This window comes from Rana temporaria, chromosome 12 (assembly GCF_905171775.1).
Source record: "Rana temporaria chromosome 12, aRanTem1.1, whole genome shotgun sequence".
Classification (NCBI taxonomy): Eukaryota; Metazoa; Chordata; class Amphibia; order Anura; family Ranidae; genus Rana; species Rana temporaria.
The window spans coordinates 33,171,333-33,183,896 of record NC_053500.1 but is presented as its reverse complement, the minus strand read 5'-3'; the positions used below and the strand labels follow the sequence as shown (position 1 = coordinate 33,183,896).

At 41.7% G+C, this 12,564-nt stretch overlaps 1 protein-coding gene across 2 annotated transcripts in view; it reads right to left on the bottom strand.

Moving 5' to 3' along the window:
- Positions 1–8,318, bottom strand: part of ITGA3 (integrin subunit alpha 3) — a 128,000-nt gene extending 119,682 nt beyond the window's left edge. Inside the window, exon 1 of one of the 2 annotated variants that reach the window (XM_040330811.1) lies at positions 7,825–8,318. In XM_040330811.1, the coding sequence (XP_040186745.1) occupies positions 7,825–7,982 (158 nt within the window). In that variant the 5' untranslated portion in view covers positions 7,983–8,318. The remainder of the gene's footprint in view (positions 1–7,824) is intronic. The other variant, XM_040330812.1, reaches the window with a different exon arrangement.
- Positions 8,319–12,564: the final 4,246 nt, after the last annotated feature.

Here is a 12,564-nt window from a genome sequence, read left to right as displayed (position 1 = left end):
GATTCGTCGGCGTGTATACCTGAATGGCGGCCGGCTGTGTCAATGTGTACCGTCATGCTGCACGTATTTGCACACCCCGCCCTGCAGGGATGTAAAACTTTCTTATCTGCAGGTGTGATGAACAAAGAAGGAAGGAAAGTTTGGCCTTTCAGTCATTGGGGCCCCTCCCTGGCCAGGTTCCTGCAGAGCATTGCCGCTTAACCCCTTCTCTACCAAACCGCTTCTTAACCTCAGATATCTCTTCCCTTCCTTCAAAAACTCCCTGACATAAACCCAAAGAGCAAATCATTGCCATTAACAGCTTCTTGACCACGCACCATTAGACTTTATTGGTTTACAAGTCCACCAGCCTTGAAGGACAAAGGCCTGCAGGGTAGCCATGTATACACCAGCTCACCTCTATTAATGTGTCTCCTCCCTAACCTGTTACTAGTGATTTATATGACCCACAAATTCCTGAACTGGTCTGATTGCCTATGTGCAGATGTTATCACTCAGGAAGCTGAACATACTATGGCCTCCATTGTGGTGCGCAGACATGCCATTGATGTTATTCATACAACTTTTTGAAGTGAAACAACTTACTCTAACTCAGCCTTTCTTGTTTTCCGGAAACCTCCTGCTATGAAAAGTCCATCGGAAAAATGGCCCTTACATTGGTGTTCAGCTGGAAGAATATTCCTTACATTGGTAGTCAGTGGGAAAAATGCCCCTTACATTGGTGGTCAGTGGGAAACTGTCCCTTACATTGGTGGTCAGTGGGAAACTGTCCCTTACATTGGTGGCCAATGGGAAGAATGCTCCTTACATTGGTGGTCAGTGGGAAAAATGTCCCTTACATTGGTGGTCAGTGGGAATAATGTCCCTTACATTGGTGTGAGTGGGAAGAATTCCTCTTACATTGGTGTGAGTGGGAAGAATGTTCCTTACATTGGTGGTCAGTGGTAAGAATGCCCCTTACATTGGTGGGCAGTGGGAAGAATGCTCCTTACATTGGTGGTCAGTGGGAAGAATGCCCCTTACATTGGTGGTCAGTGGTAAGAATGCCCCTTACATTGGTGGGCAGTGGGAAGAATGCTCCTTACATTCGTAGTCAGTAGGAAAATGCCCCTTACATTGGTGATCAATTGGAAGAATTTGCTTGCATTGGTGGTCAATGGGAAGAATGTCCCTTACATTGGTGGTCAGTGGTTAAAATGCCCCTAACATCTGTGGTCAGCTGTAAGAATATTCCTTATATTGGGATCAATATTCTCTAGTTTTATGCTAGTAAATCAATCCCAATGTCCCTTACTTTGGAAGTTAAAAGGAATGAATGTCCCTTACATCAATGGTCCACTGGAAGAATGTTCTTTACATTGCTGGTCAGTGGGCAGAATTCCATTTTACATTGGTAGTCAGTGGGAAGAATGCCCCCCTTACACCATAGGTGACTTGGAAGAATTCACCTTATGTTGGTGGCCAGTAGGTAGAACGCTTCTCTTACAGTGATATACTTTGGAAAGAATGGCCCCTTACAGTGGTGGCCAGTTGGTAAAATGCCTCTTTTACGGTAAAATTCAGTGGAAAAAATGCCCCCTTACATCGGTGGCCAGTTGGTAGAATGCCCTTCTTACAGTGATATTCTTTCAGAAGAATGGTCCCTTTGCAGTGGTGGCCAGTTGGTAGAATGCCCCTCTTACGGTGATATTCTTTGGGAAGAATGCCCCCTTAAGCCCTGTACACACGGCCCGAGTTCTCGTCAGGAAAAAAACGTTGTTTTTCCTAACGAGATTCCTGGCAACATTCTCTTGCCGGCCTAGTGTACACACGTACGATTCAAAAGAACTGGTGTTCTTTTGAATGGCATGAACGCGGTGACGTCATCGACTACGACGAGCATGCGCTCGTCACATTCGATGCCGTCGCCGCCATCTTGCTTCACCCTACCTATGCCTTGGAAGCTACCGCGCATGCGTCAAAGTCATTTCGAACATGCTCGGGTTTCCATGGAGACAGGTAAGTATACACACCCTCAGGTTTCTCAGCAGGAAAACACTACAGAGAATCACAACGAGAAAATATAGAGAGCAGGTTCTCTATTTTTCTTGTCTAGATTCTGGGCAGTTTTCTTGACGAGAAACCTCAAAGCCTCGTACACACGCGCGGTTTACTCGGCAAGAAAGCTCTGCCAGCAGTTTTCTTGCCGAGAAAACCGTGCGTGTGTACAAGGCTTTACAGTGGTGGCCAATGGGTAAAACCCCCCTCTTATGTTGATATTTAGTGGGAACAATGCCCCCTTACGCTGGTGGCTAGAATTCCACCCTTACAGTCAGCTGAAAAGACTATCTGGTGTCATGCTACTGGCACTGCCAAGTGGTGATGGACCTAACGGGGGGGCACCATCAAATGAGATGTCAATCAGTCACAGCTCAAGGAACCCCTAGAAACTTTTGGAGGAATCCCTGGGTTCTCTAACCTCTGACCACAACACTAGCCATAGAACACTCACTATGCTATGTCACTCACAGGTATACTACTGTGTAAGTCTCGTACTCATAGAGGAACTGCAGATATACAATGTCTAATGGTTACTACTTGTAGACAAACTCCAAGAATCCATGGCCTAAGGCTATGACTTGTGAAGGTACCTATACCCTGTTCAATGTTCCAAGCTGGAAGTATAATCCCATTCCATGCCTCTGTCTACTGTACATCCTATCGAAAATATCTCAGTTATATCCCCCATCTGTGTTTCCAACTGGTGGAGAAATCAGAGTTCCTAATCACTTTTAGCTGGATTCAGGTAGGGTGGCTTAATTTTGAGGCCGCGTAGCCTATCGCATATACGCTACGCCGCCGTAAGTCAGAGAGGCAAGTGCTGTATTCACAAAGCACTTGCCTCCTAAGTTACGGCGGCGTAGCGTAAATGGGCCGGCGTAAGCGCGCCTAATTCAAATGAGGAACAGGGGGGCGTGTTTTATCTAAATGACCCGTGACCCGACGTGATTGACGTTTTTTACGAACGGCCGTGGACATATCCCAGTGTGCATTGCTCCAAAGTACGCCGCAAGGATGTATTGGTTTCGACGTGAACGTAAATTACGTCCAGCCCCATTCACGGACGACTTACGCAAACAAGGTATAATTTTCAAATTTTGACGCGGGAACGTCGGCCATACTTAACATTGGCTAGGGCACCTATTTGTTCGACTAACTTTACGCCTGAAAACTCCTTACGTAAATGGCATATCTTTACTGCGACGGGCAAGCGTACGTTCGTGAATAGGCGTATCTCGCTGATTTACGCATTCTAGGTGTAAATCAGCGTTCACACCCCTAGCGGCCGGCGGAACTAGACAGCTAAGATACGACGGCGCAGGCCGTCGTATCTTAGCTATGTTTAAGTGTATCTCAGTTTGAGAATACACTTAAACATACGACGGCTTAGATTCAGAGTTACGACGGCGTATATCTACTGATACGCCGGCGTAAACGTCTCTGAATCCAGCTATTTGCCTTTATTTATATAGAAGGGGCATTTTACCAACTGGCCACCACTGTGAGGGACTTTCTTCCCAAAGTTTATCACTGTAAGAGAAGCATTCTACCTACTGGCCACCAATTTAAGGGGGCATTCTTCCCACTGAATATCAGGGTAAGAAGGGCATTTTACCAACTGGCCACCAATGTAAGGGGGCATTCTTGGAAGTCACCAAGTATACCAACCCATATCTGTTCTGTTATCAGAGTATCATCGTCTCTTCATCTATGCCCTGTAGCTGTAAGAAAATAAAAATACATGATATGACTTATGCCTTGTACACACGATCGTAATTTTTGATGAAAAAAGTCAGATGAAATTTTTTAATGGGATATTCCGACCGTGTGTGGGCCCCATCAGACTTTTTTCTGTCGGAGTTTAGAAATAGAACATGTTTTATTTTTTTCCGATGGAAGAAAATTCTATTGGAAATTCCGATCATCTGTGTGGAACTCCGACGGAGAAAAAAAGACGCATGCTCAGAATCAAGTCGACGCATGTTCGGAGGCATTAAACTTAATTTTTCTCAGCTCGTCGTAGTGTTTTACGTCACTGCGTTTTGGACGGTTGGAATTTAGTCCGACAGTGTGTATGCAAGACAGCTTGAACGGAATTCCGACGGAAAATTCCATTGGATTTTATCCATTTGGAAATTCCAATCGTTTGTACAGGGCATAAGGGTTGTGGACTTCTGACCATCAAACCCATATAAACTTGTTGGACATACTATTCCAAAACCATTGTGAAAAATCCAACCCAATAACAGCCTCCACTCCTCTGGGTAGACTTTCCACAAGACCAGGGGTCTCCAAACTTTTGAAACAAAGGGTCAGTTTACGGTCCTTCAGACATTAGGGGGGCCAGACTGTGATCACTGGGCGTAGAACAGGTCCTGATGTCAGTGGGAAAAAAACAATGGCCTTTCTTTGGTAGAACCCCATCATTGGCATCATAGGAAAGAATTGGGCTCCATTGGTGTCATCGGGCCCCATTGTTGGTGCAAATGGTAGAAATTGGGCCCCATCGTTGGTGTCATTGGGAGGGATTATGCCCCACAGTTAGTATCAGTAGATGAAATGGTGCCCCAAGGGCCAGATAAATGCAAGCAAAGGGCCGCATCTGGCCCCCAGGCCGCAGTTTGGAGACCACTGCACAAGACTATGGAGTGCGCCTGTGGAAATGTGTGCCCATTCTGCCCAAATGTAGACAAGCTGACTCAAAATAGACATTCTAATTCATATGCAAGGTGCTTAGTATGGTTGAGGTCAGGGTTCTATGGAGGACCCCGGAGTTCCACCATAACTTCTCATTAAAAACCTGCACTGCATAGCACAGAGACCCAGTGATGATGTCACTACTTTTAAAATAAGGAATGTAATTAAAACAAAAACATTATGGGGCAGATCCACAAAGCGAGTACGCCGGCGTATCTACTGATACGCCGGCGTACTTTCAAATTTCCCGCGTCGTATCTTTGTTTTGAATCCTCAAAACAAGATACGACGGCATCTGGTGTAGATCCGACAGGCATACGGCTTCATACGCCTTCGGATCTAAGATGCAATTTTTCGGCGTCCGCTGGGTGGCGTTCACGTCGTTTTCCGCGTCGAGTATGCAAATTAGCTATTTCCGACGATCCACGAACGTACGAGCGGCCGTCGCATTCTTTTACGTCGTCTCTAGTTGGCTTTTTCTGGCGTATAGTTAAACCTGCTATGTTAAGACTGGGCGTCGTTCCCGCGTTTAATTTGAATTTTTTTTTTGTTTGCGTAAGTCATCCGTGAATCGCGGGATGGACGTAATTTACGTCCAAGTCAAAACAATGACGTCCTTGCGACATCATTTCGCGCAATGCACGGCGGGAAATTTAGGGACGGCGCATGCACAGTTCGTTCGGCGCGGGGACGCGCTTCATTTAAATGAAACACGCCCCCCTACTCGCCGATTTGAATTAGACACCGTTACGCCGCGAGAGATACACTACGCCGCCGCAAATTCTTTGTGGATTCAAAGCTACAACAAGTACGTTACAGCGGCGTAGCGTATCTCACATACGCTGCGCCCATGCAATTCTTTCTGGATCTGCCCCTATATCTACAAATGTAATTAGCATGTTATTAAAGCAGGGAAAGGATGAACCAGGTAAGAAAAAGAAAAAAAAGAAGCAGATTAGGCTTCTGCTTGAAACGGGAACTATATATATTTCCAGTACTTCTTGGATACATATGTAAAAAACATAAACACAATGTAAACAGTCTTATCAATGTGTGAAATGTGTTATAAACCTTGTTACTTCGTATAGTTTGTAAATACCTACATATGTAAGGGCAGCCCTTTGATCCCCTTATCTTGATGATGATTGAAAAAATAGATACTCTGCAGAAACAATGGGTAGCTGCAGACCATAATATCTGGGGGGGCCGAAGGTAAGAACCCCGGGGCGGCAGTTTTAATTCATGGAGAGGAATAGAAACTAGTAACAACTTTAAATAGTTTTGGGACTTCCCTTTCTCATTTTACAACACAACCACAGCGAAAATAATTGCATTATTCTTATTTGTTGTTATACTTTTCAAAATGTTTTAAAAAAGGTATTTGTTTCTTAAAATAAACAAAACTATCAATAAAAATGAAAAGCAGTTATACATCATACAGTATCTTTATAAAGAGCCTGTCACCTGTACCCTGTACCCCGTCTCTGCTACAGCTTCCCCAGCTTTACAGGTGCTCTGCCCATGTCCTATACTGATACTCTGCCCATGTGCCATAGCACTGCCAGTACTCTACCCATGCATCATAGCTCTACAATTACTCGGCCAATGTGTCATAGCTCTACCAGTACTCTGCCAATGTGTCATAGCTCTACCAGTACTCTGCCAATGTGTCATAGCTCTACCAGTACTCTGCCAATGTGTCATAGCTCTAGTACTCTGCCAATGTGTCATAGCTCTACCAGTACTCTGCCAATGTGTCATAGCTCTACCAGTACTCTGCCAATGTGACATAGCTCTAGTACTCTGCCAATGTGCTATAGCTCTACAGGTACTCGGCCCTTGTGCCATAGCTCTACAGGTACTCGGCCCATGTCCTATACAGATACTCTGCCCATGTGCCATAGTTCTGCCGGTACTATGCCAATGTGTCATAGCTCTACAGGTACTCTGCCCATCTGCCATAGCTCCACAGATACTCTGCTCACATGCCATAGCTCCACAGATGCTCTTTTCACATGCCATAGCTTTACAGATACTCTGCCCATGTGTCATAGCTCTGCCGGTACTATACTAATGTGTCATAGTTCTACAGGTACTCAGCCCATGTGCCATAGCTCTATAGGTACTCTGTCCATGTCCCATAGCTCTACAGGTTCTCTGCCCATGTGCCATAGCTCTACGGGTACTCTGCCCATGTCCTATAAAAATACTCTGTCCAAGTGCCATAGCTCTCTAAGGTATTCTTCCCATGTTATATACGGATACTCTGCCCATGTGCCATAGCTCTACAGGTGCTCTGACCATGTTCCATAGCTCTACAGGTACTCTGCCCATTACCCATAGCTCTACAGGTACCCTGCCCACATCACAAAGCTCTATATGTAGCCCTGCCCATGTTCCATAGCTTTTAGGGAAATCTGACCACATCATTTGGCTGTACAGATACCCTGTCCATGCCCCATAGTTGTATAGGCACCGTTCCCATTACTGATATCTTTACAGGTACCGTGCCCAATGGCCCATAGTTGTACAGGTATTTTTCCCACACCACATAGCTCTATAGGTACACTACCCATTTGCCATAGCTGTACAGGTACTCCACCCTTGTTGCATAAATGTATATGTACTCTGCCCACGTACCATAGACTCACAGGTACTGTGTCCTTGTCTTATAGCTCTACAGATACTCTGCCCATGTCCTCTATAGATACTCTGTCTATTTGCCATAGCTCTACCAGTACTCTGTCCATGTGATATAGCTCTACAGGTACTCTGCCCATGTGTGCCATAGTCTCACAGGTACTCTGCCCATGTCTTATAGCTCTATAGATACTCTGCCCATGTTCTCTAAAGATACTCTCTATTTGCCATAGCTCTACCATTACTCTGCCAACGTGATGTAGCTCCACAGGTACATTGCCCTTGTGATATAACTGTACAGGTACTTTCCCCATGTGATATAACTCTACATGTACTCTGCCCATGTGCCATAACTGTACAGGTACTCTGCCCATGTGCCATACAGGTACTATTGCCCTCCCCACATACAGAAAAATTATATTATTATGGGGTGTACAGGGTACTTACAGGTATCTCTGCTGCCCGTCATTCTGCCGATGCATGGTCACCGAGTAGCCGAACATCCCCCCAGGTACCCCCGCCTGCTTGATGACCGGCACCTGGGTGTCCACATTAAACCCGGAGCACCTCAGGCACAGCGCCAACAGGACCAGCACCACGATCATCCTCACACACCGACCTCCCAGTCTGTATGATCCTCCACCGATCCCACAATTATCACACTTGTCCTGATCCTAATATCTGGATGCTGACTGTGTCCATAGATCCCAACTCTGTGCAATCCCAAATCTCCACAATCCCAATCCAGATTCTGAATAATAGCAACCCTGAGTAATCCCAAATCTGAGCGATCCCAAAGCGGAGCGATCCCAACTCTGATCCCGGTGTGAATGAGGATGTGTCCTGCTATGAGAGCTCAGTGTCAGCTCTTGCAGTGTGTCCCTCTCCTCCTCCCCCCTGTGTCCCTATGGTCGGTCCCTCCCCCTGAGCACTCACTGTCTGCCTGTCCCACCCACATTACTGTGTGCCCTTCTCCTTCCCTTCCTCCATCCCAGGCTCCCCTTCACCCCCTGTGCCCGTCTATGCCAGCCCTGACCCTACCCTTCCCTTCCGGTGAACTTTCTCCCTTACCCCCGGTACAGATCTCCTTAAAGGAGACGTTCCCCCCTCCCCCTGCACCTGCCAGTGCTGGGAGCAAAGGGAAGGGAGGGAGGGGGGAGGAGGAAGGGAGTGGAAAGAGGCCAACTTTCTCACACTGCTTGCTGAAAAGTAACACTGCAGAGATATCTCTGACCACAACCAGGGGGGGCTCACACACTCATTGTACACCAACCTGTTCCCCCACCGGGCTGTATATGAAGGACCTCTATCTAATAATAGTAATAATGTATATGAAGGACCTCTATATAATAATAATAAAAATGTATATGAAGGATATCTATAATAATAATAATAATAATAATAATAATAAAAATGTATATGAAGGACCTCTATATAATAATAATAATAATAATAATAATAATAATAATAATAATAATAAAAATGTATATGAAGGACCTCTATATAATAATAATAATAATAACAAGTTATATGAAGGACCTCTATATAATAATAATAATAATAATAATAATAATAATAACAATTTATATGAAGGACCTCTATATAATAATAATAATAATAACAATTTATATGAAGGACCTCTATATAATAATAATAATAATAATAATAATAATAATAATAATAATAATAATAAAAATGTATATGAAGGACCTCTATATGATAATAATAATAAAAATGTGTATAAAGGACCTCTATATAATAATAATAATAAAAATGTATATGAAGGACCTCTATATAATAATAATAATAATAATAATAATAATAATAATAATAATAATAAAAATGTAAATGAAGGATCTCTATATGATAATAATAATACTAATGTATATGAAGGATCTCTATATAATAATAAAAATGTATATGAAGCATCTCTATATCATAATAATAATACTAATGTATATGAATGATCTCTATTTAATAATAATAGTAATGTATGTGAAGGATCTCTATATAATAATAATAATAATAATAATAATAATAATAATAATAATAATAATAATAATAAAACTAATAATATTAAAAATGTATATGAAGGATCTCTATATAATAATAATAATAATAATAATAATAATAATAATAATTTATATGAAGGATCTCTATAAAATAACAATAATGTATATGAAAGATCTCTATATAATAATAATAATAATAATAATAATAACAACAATAATAAAAATGTATATGAAGGATCTCTATATATTTATAATAATAATGTATATGAAGGATCTCTATATTATAATAATAATAATAATAATAATAATAATAATAATAATAATAATAATAATACAACTGTATATGAAGGGTCTCTATACAATAATAATAATAATAATAATAATAATATATATGAAGGATTTCTATATAATAATAATACTAATGTATGTGAAGGATCTCTATATAATTATAACACTAATGATAACACAAATGTATATAAAGGATATCTATACAATAATAATAATAATAATAATAATAATAATAATAAATATATATATATATGAAGGATCTCTATATAATAATAATAAATACAAATGTATATAAAGGATCTCTATAGGATAATAATAATAAAAATACCACTAATAATACTAATGTATATGAAGGATCTCTATTTAATAATAATAATGTATATGAAGGATGTCTATATGATAATAATAATAATAATAATAATAATACTATTACTACTAATAAAAATGTATATGAAGGATCTCTATATAATAATAATAATAATAATAATAATAATAACAATAATAATTTATATGAAGGATCGCTATATAAAAATAATAATAATTATAATAATAATGTATATGAAGTATCTCTAAATAATAATAAAAATGTATATGAGAATCTCTATATAATAATAATAATAATAATAATAATAATAATAATAATAATAATGTATATGAAGGATCTCTATATAATAATAATAATAATAATAATAATAATAATAACTTATTTACAGGATCTATATATATTAATAATATTAATGTATATGAAGGATCTCTATATAATAATAATAATAATAATAATAACTTATTTACAGGATCTATATATATTAATAATATTAATGTATATGAAGGATCTCTATATAATAATAATAAATAAAAATGTTTACAAAGGATCTCTATATAATAATAATACTAATGTTTATGTAGGATCTCTATATAAAAATAATAATAATATAAATAATAATAATAAAAAACAATGTATATGAAGGATCTCAATATAATAATAATAATAATAATAATAATAATAATAATAATAATAATAATAATAGTAAAAATGTATATGAAGGATCTCTATATAATAATAATAATAATAAATAACAATAATAATACTAATAATATAATTCCTTAATACCCAGGTCCTTACCAACCCAACATTGCCCAATAATTTAAGGCCATACACTATAAAATCTGATTGTACAATCTCTATCCAATGCCCTTTCTAGCTAAATATCAGGACAAAATGCGTTGCGGGAACGCATGCAAAATTACGCGCTTTCATGAAGCGCACAGAAACGTGCAGTCCTTTTGCAGACGCACGGCGGTGACATTCCTAATGGCACTCCCATGCATCTGTCAATGCGCACACTTTCACAAGCGCTAAAATGCACGGTGCCGCTGCGTTTTGGTATGTCGCAATTTCTCAAAAGGGTCAGGGACTTCTTTTGAGGGTTTCCTGTGCATAAGGCAGCCCACTGAAATAAACTGGTTCCCCTACACATGGATTCGTAAGAGCGCTCTGATGACGGGAACGGAGCTGACAGCTAGGTTCAACCTCGTACGTGTTGGAAACGAGCATGCTTTCCCGACACGCACAGAAACGTGCTGCCCTTTAGCGGAAAGAGCCAGAAACTTTTTCGCCGCTGCCACCCCTTATTCAGGTGTCCGGCCCCTTGTTGGGCGCCGGTCACCTGAATTACAGCAGCGGGGGTGTTTTTGTGAGCGCCTGATTAGAGCCGTAGGCTCTAATAGGCTTCCAAAATGGTAAACAGCGGGTGCAATGCTGTGCGTTGTGTTAGGAAAGCAAATAAATCGATTTCCTGACACTGACCCGCCTCTCAACCAATCAGGTGCTTGGGTCTGGTTACCTGTCACCTGATTGGCTGAAACAACAGGCGCTGTGATTGGACGCCTGATAGAGAGGACGGGAGACATCGAGGAGCGTGGACGTGGAGGACGCCACCGTGACCCGCTGCGAGCCAGGTAAGTCCCGACTCCCGGGCAATGCACACTGGCAGCATTTGATGGCGCACAGTAGCAGCATATGATGGGGCACAGTAGCGCCAATTGATGGGGCACACTGGCAGCAATTGATGGGGCACACTGGCAGCAATTGATGGACACACTGGCAACAATTGATGGGGCACAGTTGAGGCAATTGACGGGCACAGTGGCAGCAATTGATGAGCACACTGACAATTGATGGGTACAGTGGCTGCGTTTGATGGCACAGTGGTGGCAATTTATGGGTACAGTTGCTGCGTTTGATGGGCACAGTGGCTGCATTTTATGGGCGCAGTGGCTGTGTTTGATGGGAACAGTGGCTGCAATTAATGGGCACAGTGGCTGCATTTGATGGGCACAGTGGCTGCATTTGATGGGCACAGTGGCTGCGCTTGATGGGCACAGTGGCTGCATTTGATGGGCACAGTGGCTGCATTTGATGGGCACAGTGGCTGCGTTTGATGGGCACAGTGGCTCCGTTTGATGGGCACAGTGGCTGTGTTTGATGGGCACAGTGGCTGCGTTTGATGGGCACAGTGGCTGCATTTGATGGGCACAGTGGCTGTTTTTGATGGGCACAGTGGCTGCATTTGATGGGCACAGTGGCTGCATTTGCTGGGCACAGTGGCTGCGTTTGATGGGCACATTGGCTGCATTTGATTGGCACAGTGTTTGCGCTTGATGGGCACAGTGGCTGCATTTGATGGCACAGTGGTGGCAATTTATGGGTACAGTTGCTGCGTTTGATGGGCACAGTGGCTGCAATTGATGTTTTTTTTTTCAGTTTGTTTGCGCCCCCCCCCCCCTCCCCCAAAAAAAATTGAGCACCAGCCGCCACTGGAATCATTGCATGGAGAAGCACAGAGACCCAGTGATGATGTCACTGTACCTAAAATAAGGTATGTAA